General features: G+C 33.1%; 1 protein-coding gene across 1 annotated transcript; it reads right to left on the bottom strand.

Annotated features, from left to right (window-relative positions):
• Positions 1-347: 347 nt before the first annotated feature.
• Positions 348-4,374, bottom strand: LOC142626026 (putative serine/threonine-protein kinase PIX13). The gene is made up of 6 exons (XM_075799790.1): positions 4,074-4,374; positions 3,645-3,979; positions 2,289-2,424; positions 2,029-2,171; positions 1,337-1,460; positions 348-964 (listed from the first exon to the last, which is right to left on the bottom strand). Exons 1-6 carry the CDS (start codon positions 4,150-4,152, stop codon positions 558-560), a joined length of 1,224 nt encoding a protein of 407 aa, XP_075655905.1. The 5' UTR covers positions 4,153-4,374; the 3' UTR covers positions 348-557.
• Positions 4,375-17,537: the final 13,163 nt, after the last annotated feature.

Here is a 17,537-nt window from a genome sequence, read left to right on the forward strand (position 1 = left end):
GAGGGCAGAACCTAGTTTACGCTACAACTAGTCACGTATTTTAATAACTGATAAATAACTTCCCACATGAGTAAGAGTTTATGACCATTTTTTTACTAACTTTTTTCATACTAATTGTGTAACCTTTTGTGGTAAACGCATAATAAAAGTGGTATCAGTTATGAGTCTATATATGACAGTGAAGTTCCAATCACAAAATGTCACCTTAGAAAATTGTGTTTATCCAAAAAAAAAATCACCTTAGAAAATTGTAAAAAACAAAAAAAAGTTATACCTCTAATATTGCTTGAAATAACAGAATACCATTTAAGTACCCTGAGACATTTTCCATTCTATTCAGGACTACATCAGGAAAAAACAATTTCTAGTATTGCACTATAATCATCATGTTGACCATAAAATGGCCAGTTACAAATTACAACCAAAAAAAAAATTGTTGTCAATCTAAAGACATTACTTTGGCAAAAAAATAAAAAAATAAAACCATATTTAACAAGGCTCCCATCAAAAAAAAAAAGACGAAGCACAAAATTTTTGTGTGTGTGAAGTATTTTTCTTCACCTTGCTTCGTGTATGTATCGATGATGAGTAGGATGTTGGCTGTGATGATGAGATGTAGAATGAGTAGACTTGGTTTTGCAATCCTTTGGTTTTTCCTTGATTGCATGAAGCCCTTCCAATTCCTCCATCACTTCTTTCATGGAAGGCCGGCTTTTAGGGTCTGATTCTAGGCATCTTAGAGTGAGTTGTCCTGCTTGTAATGCTGCCTTAGTTGAATATTGGCCTTCCATCCGTATATCCATAATGTTCTTCAACTTTCTTTTACTAGAGAGTGATGGCTTAAGCCACTCAACCAGATTTTGCTGCCCATTAGGCCTTTTTGTATCAAGTGCTCGCAAGCCGGTTAGCATTTCGAGCAGCACTACTCCAAAACCATAGACATCACTCTTTATATACAAATGACCTGTTGAAGAATGATACAATGGCAAGCGTGTTAGCAGATTTCCTTGATAACAAGCATTAATAGACTACCATTTTTTAAATTATGGCTTAACTATCTTTACAAATGACCATATTATTAAGCATTCATTTGATTCTTTCAAACTTCTTGGAGCTCCCAAGCAGTGTTATTTTTAAGGAAGCTAGAGAAGTTTAAGGCCCAAATTTCTTTTTGTTTTATTTAAAACGTATTCATTCAATTTTTTTTATAAAAAAAACGTGTAGGATGTCTTTAGGAATACTTGATCTCAACCATAAAACTACAAAGATTTCATTAATGCAAGTAAATTGCAGGACTTCAGAATTCATATATAAAATTTGTTAGCGACGGCATTACCTGTTGCAATATATTCTGGAGCAGCATAACCATATGTGCCCATAACCCTGGTTGTCACATGTGAGTCACCACCAGAAGGCCCTAATTTTGCCAAGCCAAAATCTGAGATTTTTGCATTGTAATTCTGTAGGAGAAGAAACAGAAAAGTGGAATATATCACTGTCATGTATGCAATGTTGTTAAAATATCCATGCAAGATAGGTGAGGAGTTTATATTCCTATATCCTGGAAAGCAGCACCCGAGTTTTGCTATAAAAGAGATTTGATCTATTTGTGAGTGAGGGTGGGTGATAATCAAGTGAAATTCTTCAACCAGTTTTCACGTCTAGAATACTAGTGCTCTATTTGATTCTATGCTCCAACCTCAAACTACTGCTAAAACAACAGGTTTAGCAGTAGTTAAAAGGAGATGTTTATAAACATTAGAGGAAACAAAAAGCAATTTGGAATAAGCTACCTTCCTATCCAGTTTATGAGTTTATCTGTTTGGCATTGACATTTCTTTTAGGTTTTTAGCTTAATTATTTATGCACAACACTGGTTCTAGGTATTGCTATACTTAATCCAACTTTCAAGAAATCAGTAAATAAGTTTCCAGCAAAAAATTGCATCCAAACGCACTCTTTAGTTCTTATACTCTCAGAAAAAAACCTAGAGGTAGATAAGAAGACATAGGTCAAAGAAAGACAAACCCCATCAAGCAGTATATTTGAGGCCTTAAAATCTCTGTATATGACTTTCTTTTCTGAAGTGTGTAAGAAAGCCAGGCCCCGAGCAGCTCCAATAAGTATTTTGAGTCTTATGTTCCAAGAAAGTGGTTCAATATTAGGGTTCCCTGCTCAAAGAAAAAACCCCTTTAGTTTTTATTTTATTTGCTGAGTAAATAAATAAAAACTCCTTAAGTTAACGCAACTAATTCATGGACAAGTCAATTTTCTTCTCAAATTCTTACTTCTAAAAAGATGATTCTCCAAGCTTCCCTTCGACATGAACTCATACACAAGAAGCAGCTCTTTATCCTCCCAACAGTATCCCAATAACCTGACCAGGTTGGGATGGGATAGTCTTCCCAGAAAATTTACTTCTGACTACACAATCAAATTGAAATGAAAAAACACTGTTAATATCAGTAGAAATGGTTATATTTGAGGAACATGATCCTCTCCATTTCATGCTCAAGATTTAATCTTCTAGGTTTAATAGCGTATAGAGTGTCACGTCATTCAAAATTTAATAACATGGCACTAGATTCATCTTTAAATTTGTAATATTCAATCTAATTCATGAAACAAATTCATTTCAAATAAGAAAACTGGTTAAGCATAAATCCAGAGGCCTAAACCATACACTATTAGGGTAGTAAACCGAATTCAAAATGTCACTTTCTATTACACAACATGAGAAATGTCTTAACTTTCTAAAGTACACACAATAGAGTTCCCACCATATAATGTAGCCTGTTAATGCATTTGTTTTACAAAGTGACAATTGAGCAGTTGAAAGAATTAAATCACAAATGGATGATCAGTTCACTCAAAGGCATATGTGCATTCTAAAACACGTATTACAAGTTGCTAAACTTTAATGACTTCTAAATACTGATTTATCTCAATTATTGCTTGGTATCCCAAGGATTAGAAGATTATTGCATGTCCTTAAGGATTAGTAGAACCTCTCTCTCTCTCTCTCTCTCTCTCTCTCTCTCTCTCATTTGTTGTGATTACTTGGTTCCAAACATAAACTTAACGGTTTCATACAGACTTGCTTGTGCATTTCAAAATTAATGTAACTTGTAAAGAATTGGAACCAAATTAGAGACATGTTGGATGGTTAAGATTCAAAAATTTGCCACCACACAGCACTAACAGCAGGATTAATAGTTACTGCATGCCATATTCTAGTAGTGTGACAGACTGACCAATATCTGGTGACGTTAAAGACCACATCATCACTTTCTCTTCATTTGTGGATTTGGAATCTGTGGCAAAATAGCATGTGATACAAGTGGGACCCAATCTGTATATGCTGGACTCCACAATTGAATATGAGGCTGAAGGCATAATCATGATTGCAAACAATAATGACACTAGCTCTTTTTTCTTTTCTTTTTTCTTTAATTAGTTCATAGAAATGAAAGAGCATGAAAAAGAATTTTAACTGCCTGCAGCAAAATATAGAAATAAAACTAATCAAGTGCTCAGTACCACAAACTTTGTAGCTTAATGGTAACCATTGAATTTAAAAAACAATCAATCAATTAAATGCTTAATAGAGACTTTGTAAATGAAATTTGCAGTGAAATTAATACCTGCCACTCTTGAAAACCTTGCATACTTTCTGAATTCAATTTCTTGATAGCAACTATCATTCCAATACCGGCCTTGGAGGGCGCAAGGGTCTTCTCATCCACCCAACCCTTGAAAACTTTGCCAAATCCTCCTTCACCCAACACAGAATCCGACTTGAAATTCTTAGTGGCAGTCTTCAAATCTGTAAAAGTGAATACTTTCAAGTTGGGTGTCTCTAAGATTTTCCCATCAGGATATGACTCATCCATACTTATTATACTTGTTCCCTCTGAAAATGGACTTTTGCCGTTGCTGCTGCTTGTTCCTGATGATTCTATAATCTTGCTAGATCCCACTAAAAAAAAATCAAAAACAAAAAATTAGTAGAAATTAAAAGAACCCCAGATGATGAACATGTACATGTAATTAAAACTAGTTTGGAATTGTACCTGGAGTAGTTGTTGCGGTTGTGGTAGCTTCAGCTTCAGCTTGACGTCCATGAGCTAGAGATCCCAAGCAAAGACCCATATCAACCTATGGTTTTGTTAAAGGTCAACAGGGCTGGTAATAATGCAAATAGAGTGAGGATGAGGCTAGCAAAGATAACAAGGAGGTGTGTTGGTAGACAATGGAAAAGTGGAATTGAAATTCTTATGGAGATGATGGAGGAGGACTTTTCTTTTGTTTGGTTGGAGACTTTTTTTTCTTCTCACAATTACTACCAGGAAGCCACTTGCATATGTTTATCAGTTTATGTTGTTTTATAGTTGGTCCAATATATATAGGCATGTGTTAGTAATAGCTTCTACTTATAACCCTTTCACTTCTATAATTGCAGCCACTTTTGCAGTCAACCAGACACGAACCAATGGCCGTGTGGGTTGTGACCGTGTCTGTGTAAAAAAAAGGTAGTCTTCCCCTTGTAGCGTCCGCGTACAGAAAGAATTATTACACAAAGTTTTTTTTTAACAACTTTTATCCAAGAGAATAGGTGAGGATTGGGGGCTCCAATCTATGTTCTTTTATTTGATATTGATGTCAGTGCTGAGTCATGAAACTTTTTGACACATCAGAAAGAAAATAATTATAATTTGTGGAGCTAACACTTTGATTTCATATTTTCTTATTTCATTATTTTTTTGGGTAGAAATGGGAATTTATTGAACTAGTGAGAAGAAAAGGTCTCAGGAGATAGCTTGTTAGAGTACAATTCTTGCACATCAAAATTAAAAACAGATTGAAGTTCCCTTGGAGTATGATAAACAACAAAGTCAGAAGTTTGACTAGTTCCTAATCTAGCCAGAGCATCACACATTTATTAGCTTCCCGATAAAAGTGATTCATCCTAGAATGAGAGAGTTGAGAATTCAGTAGCTTGCAATCAATCTTTAAAAAGGAAATGGAGTTGATAGAAAAAAGAAATGGAGTTGATAGAGCATCCACACATTTATTAGCTTCCCGATAAAAGTGATTCATCCTAAAATGAGAGAGTTGAGAAATCAGCAGCTTGCAATCATCCTTTAAAAAAGAAATGGAATTGATAGAAAAAGAGGAGTTAGATAACAAATCTATAATAGCTAGAGTTACAAATATATCATTATAATTTATAGAGATAGATAAAGTATACCATAATCGTAATTTGTTATTGGTAACTCTAATTTTGAATTATGTTTCTAAGTCAAGAGACTTATAGTTCAATTTACACCTCCTAATATACCTTGCAAGGACTGGATTTAGCTCCTGAACCAAATCGACTGGAATACCCAGACCCAAATAGCCCAATACAATGAATTTGTTAGAGAGTGGGCTCTAAGACTAGGCTTTTATGGGTGAGATAAAGCTTATTATAGGCCAAAAATAACAAGGAGACAAGGAAAAACAAAAGGCAACCACAGTATTGAGAAGGATAATTCTCCTCGATCAAGCCCAAGGAGGTTTGTTCTTCAGTATACCACTATAAGATTTGTTTACAGTTTCAGTTCTTTATGCTACAGCGTTTTTCTCTGCTGTTTTTCTGATCCCCTCTCTCCGGGGGACCTTCTATCTTATATAGACCCTTTTAGATGATCTCAACCTTCTATTTGTTGATCACGCAAGCCACCACTCAAGTGCTAGTCCCATCAAATACCTTCCCTAAACCCCTGTGAGATACAACAACCAAGACAGCACCGTTCAAGGGTCTTCTCCACATAAATGCAACTAGGAGGTTTGATGGGATGTATTAAATGTGCTGGCAGCCACCAGTTCTTCAATTACGTCAGTGCTAGTCCCTTACCCAAAGCTCTTTCTATACTGTATGGCCTCCTCTGATGACGTATTGATGACGTGATCATGGAATCCGAGGACGTAGACTCCTCGGCACGGCAACTGCCATTCTCGACCATGCTATGACACATGACATAATTACCTTACTCGAAATTCTAGTATCCCACATACCTAATGGAGATGTTCAAAATTTAAATCTTTCTTCCTATTGTAACTACTGAATTATCAACAACAACAACAAAAACAAAAAACAAAAACCCTAACTTTGAATAGAGAATAGATTTAACAAAAAGCTCAATAAGTTTAGAGACTTTTTTTTTTTCAATTATTAAGCCAAAGCTCAAAGAAAATTTTGTGTCATGTGTCCACTTAAGTTTTTTAACCTTTATATTAAGTGAGTTGATAAATGCAAAATACTAAGTGTCTATTTGGGAACAGTTTATTTAATTTTTTGCTGAAAGTAAGCTAAAATATACTTGTATCTTGAAAAAAATATGAAAAAGTGAAGATAAAAAAGTCAGAAAAAAAAGTGAGGTTTTATAAAAGCTATACATAAAAGTTAAAAGTTAAAAGCTAATGTCAAATTCACCCTAAGAGTCCAATATTAATGAACTAAAAAATATATATATATATATATATATATATACAAACGCGCACACACACATCAATCATATATCTATTCAACAAAAATCACTGCATATTCTATCTTATTAAAATTAGAATAAAAATAATCATAAATAGTATTGAACTTAAACAGGAATTTTAATACGTGTATAATTACATTTATTTTTTTAATTATTTGATTAATTATATATATTTTTATGATAAAAAGTGTGTTTATAATTAAATGCATCCATACGTCTGAATGAGTTATAAGCTAATATATATATATAAATAATATTAGTGCCAATAATAAATACATGTGAAAAAAAATGTTACACTAATAGCAAATTAGTTTTGAAGAAGATTACGATATATATCGTATCTAAAACATTACTAAAAAAAAAGTTATTTCTTAGTCAAATGACATGATTATTACCATCAATGAGGAATAGATTACTATAAAAAAAGGAGGGGAAAAAAAAATCAGCAGCCATCCAGATCTCCAGTGCTCATTATCGAAGCTGGTTTATTATATTAAAAAAAGAGAGAGGAAAAAAGTGTTTACCATTCAGAAAAGAAATAATTTAAAAAAAAAAAAAAACACAGTCACACAAACACTCTTTTCGTCTCTGCTTAAGTAGTGGAAACGTGATAAGCAATTGATAACGACAAACGGGGCCAGTCCAGATCCGAAGTCCTCTGTTGAACGTCAAAACCTTCGTACACGGTTTCACTGACTTTGATCGGTTTGATAAATATGATTTATTTTGCTTCTAGTCTTGCAGTGTTTTTCACCAGCTCGACCCTACTTGCAAAGACAATAGTTCTTTCTCTTATGTCAGTATCATAGTAGCTTTTGATGCATGAGCTATACGCAAAACTATCTTACATATTGATATCATGACAAATTTTGATTCAAATAAAGTCACTATTAAATGGGTTTATATTGATACCACTTTTATTAGGAATGGATTACAAAGACTATTCAACAGGGGCGGCCTTAAGTGTTATTCAGGGGTTGAAATGAACCGCTGACTTGAAAATAAAAATATTGTATATAAAAAAAATTATTAGCTTATTTTACTTTAAAAAATATTTTTGAATACTTTTTATCTTAAATTTTGCACACCCTGATAAGTTTAACTCAAAACTAAATAATAGCACAGGTCAGCCTAGTCCAAAACTAAAACAACACAAATTAGCCCATCCTAAAACCAAATAACAACACAGATTATATAGATGTCTCTCTCATGAATCTCAGTTAATTATCTGACTATCTTGGTATCTTGAACTCTAAAAATAAAGAGTGAATATTTGTGAGTGTCTAATTTATTATAAATTTATATTATATGTGTGAGTGTGTTTAATACTTGATACTGTGAAAATCGTAAGCAATGTAGGTTCGTCCAAACAAAGTCAAATCCTCGTCATTGAATTTGCAAACGTGATATAAAGCTCTCCTCAGATGGTCACCAGTGTGGTACTTGCCACAGGGCCTCTAATGATAAAAGCAGTAAATAGAAGCTTTTTAGGAAGTAAGATAGCTCAAAATATCAAAATTACTTATGCTAGAGTGTATTTCAATTGTGTGTATGTACCTGGTCTGGTCCCAATGGACTTGTATATATAGGTTCACATTTTCTAGCCGTTAGGGCTTTAATTATGGCTGTAGTGCCCTTTTTGTAACGCTTCAGGGCTTATTAATGTAAGTGTTGATGAGCTTCCAACGGTGTGACAGCTAATTGGTAACTAATTGAGGTATTAAAATCTCTTATTAATGATTCGCTTGCCTTAGTCCATGTCGTGGCAGGGTGGACGAATGTTCTTAATTAGGTCGTCTGGGCAGAAGAGTTCGTCAGTCCCATCAGTACTCATTATGAGCATTATTTTAATAATTTTTTTGTATGAATTGTGATGTGTGAAATTGTACATGAATAGTATAAACATGATATAATTTTGAGATGGGTTCAAGTTATACCTGGTGTAACTCTACAAAAGTTACACATTTTTTAGACCGTAGATTTTTAAAAGATCTAATGGTTAAAAAAACATCATTAAATATGATTGTTTCCACCTTATTACCTAATTAATATTAGCATTATCTCTCTATCTCTCTCTATCTCCTCATTTATTACTTTCCAAGAGATAATATTTTATTCAACACAGCCTAAACAAAAAATCTAATTTTCTGGTTAGACTGCGTTGAAGCAGCAGATAACTTTTTTTTTTTTTTTTTAATTTACGGTGAAGATGGAATATATATTTGTGTAAAAAAAAAAAAAAAAAAACTGAGTTTGAACACAAGGGCCGCCCCAATGGACCATGGCTGCCAAACACCAGTAAACAAAACAAAAGAAAAGTTCCTTAAAATTTTAGCATTCTCTCTCTCTCTGTCTCTCTCCCCCTATTTATTGCTTTCCAAGAGATAATATTTTGTTCACACAACCTAAACAAAAAATCTAATTTTCAGGTTAGACTGTGTTGAAGCAGCAAATAACTTCTTCTTTTTTTTATCAGATAACTTTTTCTCATCAAATAATTTTTTAAAAAAAAAATTTACAGTGAAGATAGAAGTATATATTTGTGTAAAAAAGAAAAAAGAAAAAATTGAGTTTGAACACAGGTGTCACCCCGGTGGGCCATGGTTGCCAAACACTAGTAAGCTAAACAAAAGAAAAGTTCCATAAATTAAATATAAAAAAAAAATTTAAAAAAAACTTCCAATTGGTCCTTTAAAAAAAATACCATAAAATTAAAAAAATAAAATAAAATAAAAACTTCCAATTGATCCTTTAAAGAAAAAGGCCATAAAATTTTGAAAGGTAACAAGTCCAGAGGACATGAAATCACCACGTAATGTCCAAGGATGATGTTGTTCTTTTCTCCGAGGGATGCCTCAGCAATCATTGAATGCCTTGAAAAGTAATGTAGATGGTTGGGCCAATGCTTGAATCGAAGTAAGTAAGGAGTTTCTTCTCAAAATGCACTCTTCTTCAGTCCTGTAGAACAATAAAGCAAACCCACCAAATGAAAAAGCTCAAAGCTGATGCTATATACTTGGGTGCACCAATGTTTCTCTCCAAAGACCCTACAAAAGATTTTATATTCCTTGAAGATTTTAAATTTCTTTTTTGGTAAGACTGCGTTGAAGCAGCAAGTCCAGAAGGTCTACCTTTCAAAATTTTATTGAATTTTTTTTTTAAAGGACCAATTGGAAGTTTTTTTTTTTTTTTTTATAATTTATGGAAGTTTTCTTTTGTTTTGTTTACTAGTGTTTGGCAACCATAGCCCACCGGGGTGACCCCTGTGTTCAAACTCAATTTTTTCTTTTTTCTTTTTTTATTACACAAATATATACTTCTATCTTCACTGTAAATTTTTTTGAAAAAAAATTATTTGATGAGAAAAAGTTATCTGATAAATAAATAAAAAAAGTTATTTGCTGCTTCAACACAGTCTAACCTGAAAATTAGATTTTTTGTTTAGGTTGTGTGAACAAAATATTATCTCTTGGAAAGCAATAAATAGGGGGAGAGAGACAAAGAGATAGAATGCTAGTATTAATTAGGTATTAAAGTAGAATCAATCATATTTAATAATTTTTTTTAACTGTTAGATCTTTTAAAAATCTATAGTCTAAAAAATGTATAACTTGAACTCATCTCTATAATTTTATATAATTTAATTTTTAGAAAATATAGAGGGTTTGTAATGATTCAAAATATTAAAACTTGTAAAAAGAAATTTTTTTTATTTTTATATTTTATATACAAGATAGAAATCTACTTTAACCTAATCTAAGTATAAAGATAGTATACTCTTGGAGACTTGAACCTAGGCTCTTACCCTCCATATTTCATAAGCACTTTTACTTGTGGAGTAACATCACACTAAGGATATGCAATAGTGTAAAAAAAATTGTAAAATTTTATGTATTTGCATTTTTTTTTTTTTTTGTTGATAACTTGATATAGTCAAGTTTTATTTTAATTAAATTTTGTTTTCACTTATATTCCATAATCAACCCTCTGAATAAAATATCTAGAGGGACCACTCTTACTCAACAGCTATGGAAAAACATTGTGAAATATTAAATTTATAGCTGAATGCGAACGGAGATCCAGATGGCACCTGCCACCTAGCAGCTAGTGGAACGAACATGTGAATTCTAAGCTTAGAGGGGCCTCTATCCTAGTAATTACCCAAATGAATATTAGTTGTAGTGGTCAATATTGGCTCTCTGTTATCTACCAATGCAAAGAGAAAATGAAAGAAATAAATAGATGGATACCCCACTGGTTTTTTTTTTTTTTTTTTGGTGGAAAAATACCCCACTGGTTTTAATATTTATCTAACTTGGGTGCTGGATCCAGTCTACTTGAAGCTCGATAGAACACATTTGTTGAAGACTCTAGCCCTCCAATTCACAGGTTTCAACCTTATTAACGATCTAGTGTTGTAAGAACAATGTGTTTTTTTTGTAATAATTCAATAGTTATAGGACGGAAAATTTGATTTCTCAAATGCCTCTATTGAAAATATCAAAAATTATATTCTTGATGAAAATTATCTATTAATTATGTGCACACATTTAGGTAAGAGTCCTATGTCAGAATCACTAAAAATTCTTATAATGCTACAAGTACGTACGTACTGTACCCACTACTTCTCAATGGACTAACCAATTTAGTTCCAAATTTGTCAATTTTAGTGACATTTCACTATCCAACTATATTTTCAATAGTGGTATCAGTCAGCTTTTGCATTTGTCTGCAAATTTTAGGAATGATGAAGAGGAAAGGGAAGTTGGAACATCCTCATCGCCTAAACATGTTAAATTTCACCATCTGTGTTTTTTTTTTTTTGGCAAATATGTATCTATATTAGGAAAAGAAAAAAATGATGCATTGCCACATCTTACCAATTCTGAAGCACATGTTACCTTGAAGAAAAGGAACTTCGTCGAGGACTCGAGATGCGTAGATCAATCAATGAACTCATGATTTCACAAATGTACATAGGGTGTTGACCTTATAGTTATGTCATGTGCGCATTTGCTTTATCAATTGTCAATTTAGTGGACAAATGGAAAGGTCCCCGAAGAAATATAGTCCTCAAGCTGTCAAGCATTACCGATTATATCGTTCTTTTTCTTTGCACAAAAAGAAGAAAAATAATAAATAAAAAATTATCGTTCTGAGTGTTCTGTGACGACCTAGCAAGAAGGCAAAATATTCAAACCACATGGATAAATAATTTAGAAAAGAAAAAACATCGATCATAGGTAATTTTCCAACATAGACTAGAAAAGCTATCTGGATTTTGGAAGCTGAATGTGTAGCTTTGTCCATGGTTTTGAAACCTGGACCGTTCATTCAATTGTAAAAATGAGAGGTTCAAGATTTTTGAGGTCGAACCGAGGTTAAACCAGAGTCAAACCGTGATAATGTCATAATTAATTTAATAATTAATTAAAACTGTGGGGAGTAAAAAGACCATGATGGGAATATGGGCCGTTGGGTCATGCTAAGGAAGGCCGACCTGCTCTTGGGTTTAGAACTTGTCAGTGCTACGGGTCGGCCCATACGTCGAGGACCCGAGGATCTAGCCGAGGGAGAATTTCCCTTCGGATGAACACCGGAGAACCCGGGACTTCATGGTAAAGGTTAGGGAATGACATGGTCAAGACCAATGGTCAAAGGGAGTGAACCCTTGAATGTCCTAGAAGCACCGATGTTAGAGAAATACCAAAGATAAAGGCTGCCATCTCCACATTAAAGACCCTGCACCTACCACCCTGGCCGCATTAATGGGGAAGTGACACCTGAACAGTGGAAGGGAAACTTCTGGTTACTATTCAAAGGCACTGAGAAAAGAAATATCTAGGCTAAGGGGGAGTTAGGGCAACACGTGTACAAAGTATCAAAAAGAAGAGTATTTAAGGAGCAACCTAGAACAGAAAAAGGGGACTGACTTTTTTGTAACCCGAAGGAAAAAGAAAAAAGAGGAAGAGATAATATAAGAACAACTCTCGGCTCACGTCCGAGGAGGTTGATTTACAATATTTCTTGTTGTTTCCAGGTGTTTGCAATCTTTGGCTTGTCATTTAATCCTCATACACTTCTAACCTGGGTTTCAAGCCCACACTCTACAAATTCATATTGTTTAAGGCTCATTGGGCCTGAGCCCGTAACTGCTCCTGGGGCCAGGTGCAATTGTGCACTTACAAAAACCTAAATATAAATATTAAATTTATAAAACTGGCAAAATTGACTAATATATCTATATATGTGAGGAAAATTTAATGATTTTCAAGCATCTATTTAATAATTAAATAAAAAATCTAATAAAATAAAATTATAACCATGAAAACATTAAAATTTATAATTAATTTTTGAAGTAAAGCTGAATATCTTTGAAGGATTTTAATTATTATTTTATTTTATTCCCTGTAAGAAATGAATAATTTAATTAAGTAGAATAAACTTGTGTTCAGTTGTTTTTATAAAAAAAAATTAAAATTAAAATTGCTAAGGGGTTGGACCACACAGTTCTTGCCATCGGTTCATGCGGTCCAACCCCGGTTTTAGGGGTTCACAGAATTAACAGAAAATCCGGTTCTTTATGCTTAAAAACCGGTTTTCATCCGGATTCTCGGTTTTTACAGTCCAACCTCCCGGTCCAATTTGGGTCTGAAAACAATGGCTTTGTCATTGAACTTGCATTTAGAAGGGAAACAAGGTCTCTTCAGTGACCGTTGAAATCTCCAAGTCAGGCCAACTTGAAGCCCAAGGCATATTGAATTATCTTTATCATATCAACTTGGCATTCAGGAAAAGAAAAGGATTATATTTGGTGCTTTCTCATAAAATTTTTGCATAATGCTTACTCATAGAAGTTTTTCAAGTTCAGTAAACAAAAATTTTCTGAATGATGCTATAGTTACCTCAAATTTTTCACTACTTATTAAGATTGGAGTAATATTACTTTCACATATGTTCATCATTAATATTTTTTGTTATACACCAATCACAATATATCACCTAAAAAATTATGAAATATTTTATATCGGGTTAGATTCAGGTCACACCTAATGTAACTTTAAGTATTATTATACCACTTAAGAGCTTTTTATTGGGAGCAAATCTTGACAAATCCACTATTAGATTAGATTTTTTTTTTTTGGACATAAATGCACTTTTAGTCCCTACATTTTGACCCGATTTCTTATTTGGTCCGTACATTTTATTTTTACTACTTTTAGTCCCTAAACCAACTAACACGTGACATTTAAATCCTTGCCGTCACCCAACTAACTAAAAATGCTAACGTGGCTGACGGAGGAATTAAAATATTATTAAAAAATGCCACATCGCCCATGCCACGTCAGCATACAAATTTAAAAAATTAATTTATTAATTTCAACTAAATAAAAAATTAAAAACTAAAATTCACATGAATTAAGATCTAAAAGTTTATTGAACAAAAACACCAAGAACCCCAACCCAGAAATTAAAAAAAAAAAAAAATTAAAAAAAACAACAACAACAACAAACATCCATTCAACACCAAATTCTCCAGCAAATCACTAATCCACGTGATTTTCACAAAGTCCATGATTGAATAACTAATCAACCAGTAAATCAAACCCATAAACCCAGTAAAAAAACCAATCTCCAACAAACCCATAAACCTATATTTTCTTAGGAAACAAACACACAAAAAAACCCAAAAAATTTAGCTCAAATACAAAGGAATAGATCTCCATCGTCCATTGCCGTGCTGATCTTTGATGTTCATGTACAGCTTCAAATCTCGAGGCTTTAGCTTTTCGATTTCATCGGAAAAATTAAACACAAAAATTCAAATCAGCAAAAAAACAAATTACCACAATAGATTCAAACCCAGAAAAACACAATCTTCGCTAATCAAATTACCCAAAAAAACCTAGCAATTTAGTCCCTAAATTACCCAAATCTACTTATTCATCTTCACTAATCAAATCGGGAATTTCAGTCTGGATTTTTGGCAAGGTGGAGTCGGCGTGCTTGACTATGGAGAAGAGATTGAGAGAAGGGACTGAGAAATCTTCCTTAGGAGAGAGACCCAAACCAAGATCTGCTCCGAACCCAGAAACGGCACCATTGGATCTGCTCCATACCCAGAACCGGTGCCATTGGAATTGGTCCAGGTTACCTTGGCGCCGAGGAAGTTGTCATCGATGGTCTGGTTCTGATTAAGGCATAGAACGATGTCGTTTGGTGATGCCCTTCTGTATCGTTCGCCGGAAGTGAAGACTTGAATGAGACGCTGGTGAAGGAGGACAGGTAGTTTGTGAGGTTAAACAAAGAAAGAATGGTGATGAGGAGTGAGATTGAGATTGAGAGTGGTTTGCACGAGAGAGTGGGATTTATGAATTTGTATTTTTTGCTTACCAATGAGTCCAAATTGAGAGAGAGAAGCTTTTAGATCTAGGTTGGGGTTCTTGGTATTCTTGTTCAATAAACTTTTAGATCTTAATTCATGTGAATTTTAGTTTTTAATTTTTTATTTAGTTAAAATTAAATTTTTAAATTTGTATGCTGACGTGGCATAGGTGATGTGGCATTTTTATAATATTTTAATTCTTCTGTCAGCCACGTTAGCATTTTCTGTTAGTTGGGTGACGGCAATGACTTAAATGTCACGCATTAATTGGTTTAAGGACTAAAAGTGGTAAAAATAAAATGTAGGGACCGAAATAGAATTCAGGTCAAAATGTAGGGACTAAAAGTGCATTTACGCCTTTTTTTTTTTTTGGGCACTCTACATGCATTTAAAATTTTATGACGATTTAAGATCAATAACTATATATGTCATTGATCTAGTATCTAAATGTCAATTTTTTATATTTAAAATTGTGCATAAAAGATTGGTTTCCAGAATGAATAATAAATAGTATCAGATTAGCATGGAACTTGGATATACATGTTAAGAATATAGAGAAAATATAATCTAATGATTAGATTTTTGAAATATTAATTTAATATAAAAAAAATACTGAGTTATGTAATATATTTTAAAGTTACACTAGGTGTACTCGAACTCATATCACTAGACTTATTAAATTCACAAGCTAGATTGCACCTAGGGATGGAGCTATTCCTAAGCTTTCGGGGGCAACCCCCCCCCCCCTCCCACCCCCCAAATTTTTTTTTAAGTATTATTATATATAGGTATTAATTTTAGGTTCAATAAAATTACACTTAGCCCCTTAACAATATCATTAATCCTTTTAAAGGCCATAAAAAGTTATCGATCTAAAATAAAATTAACAAGCCCAAAAAAATTAACCCAACAACGAAAATTACCAATAGCAAAGTTAAAAAATAAAAAAAAAAATTTAACTCAATCAACTAATTTTACCCAAAACAAACAACCCAGTTCTTAAAAAAAAAAATTAAATTAAATAAAACTAGAATGGTCATACTTGTTGAGTGGATGGTGAGAACTAGAAAATTAGAATACTGCTTACTTGTTTGTAGAGTGGTCATGTTTGTACTTACTCTTCTATACAACTACGGAGTTAAAATTTTCAACTATAAATGTCACCAAAACTAAGCTTTGCAACAAAAAGTAAGATGAGTTTTTTTATGAACGCTATGATATTATTCATTGAAAGGGATATCATTGTGACAATTAGTATTGATTCAATCATAAACAATTTTGAAATTTTAAAAAAAATTTCAAGTTCGCTTTTGATAAATTAATCCATTATATTGTATTAAGAAACAATAATTTTATATCTTTTTCCTTGTTGACAATTTGTTAATATTAAATGAATATTTATTTGAAGTTTCATAATGAATTTTATATATATATATTCGTCCCCTAAGTCCAAGTACTCTCTTTATGCCTAAAAGTTTTTCCATGCTAGACTTTTGCTTGCTAACGTGGGAGCCAAATTTCTATTTTCTAAATGGTATCCCAGCAAACTTCTGTCAATAGTCAATTTGATTCTCAAAAAAAAAAGTCAATAGTCAATAGTGGTTAAGATGAGTTGGGGTTATTGATAAGGGGAGACGAGTCAATTGGAACCACAAATGACCCTATCTTAACTAATGAATGAAAAGAGGACATTCTCTTTGAAAAGAAAAGAAAAGAGGATAATCAAATCGTGTTTAATAAGGCGATTATAACTGACTTTAATAGCGACATCTTTTGACTACATAAGTCTTTACAATAAGTATTTTATTTTATAGAAATTTGAAAGAATTAAGACAAATATGAACCTTGAATTTTGACATGCCAGCTGCATCTCCTCCAAACTCCTTGCATCACTGGTTGTTTACTATATAATTACCAACTCCTTGCATCGCTGGCTGCAAGTCACCTTCAATTTTTCATAGTCAAAGCTTCTGCTGCCACCTTCACTGTCACTGCTTTAGAGTGATTAATCCATGGTTTGAAAGGCCTATAATTTAATGGTAGTTCCTTGCTATCACAGCAATGCAAGCTTTGCGTCATCGCTGCATCAATATTCAATCTTAACCCCCAGAGATGGGTTATTTTTCTAGGAAATCTGGACCTCAACAATATATACTAAGCTTGACCCATCAAATTAAGAATGACAAAACTTAGATAGGGTTACTTATTTGGATGCACTACATTAGATTCTTATACACATAATTTTGCATTGATTAATAAAGTACAAATAATGCATAATAAGATGGTGACTAAATATTTGTAATATATAAGTGCATGCTAATAACATGTCATATAGCTCTCATTTAAAAAAGTAAAAAACAAATAGCCTCAAAAAAACCACAGAATATATATAAAATTAGAATTTGTTTAATTGTGTATGAAATGTGATGAGGAATGTACTCCAGATCGTCCACGGTCATCCACACCAGCAGTCGTCCAGAAGAAAGCATCAAGACGGGAGCTAATGCCATAGCCGTCCATGGACGGAGTCAAACCCACGTCTCTCATCTTGAGAAGACGACCACCTCGTCCTGACTATACTCGTCCACACGAGGACGAGTGGACAAAAACGTACACTG

The sequence above is a fragment of the Castanea sativa genome, chromosome 2 (genome assembly GCF_040712315.1).
Source record: "Castanea sativa cultivar Marrone di Chiusa Pesio chromosome 2, ASM4071231v1".
In the NCBI taxonomy this organism is placed as follows: Eukaryota; Viridiplantae; Streptophyta; class Magnoliopsida; order Fagales; family Fagaceae; genus Castanea; species Castanea sativa.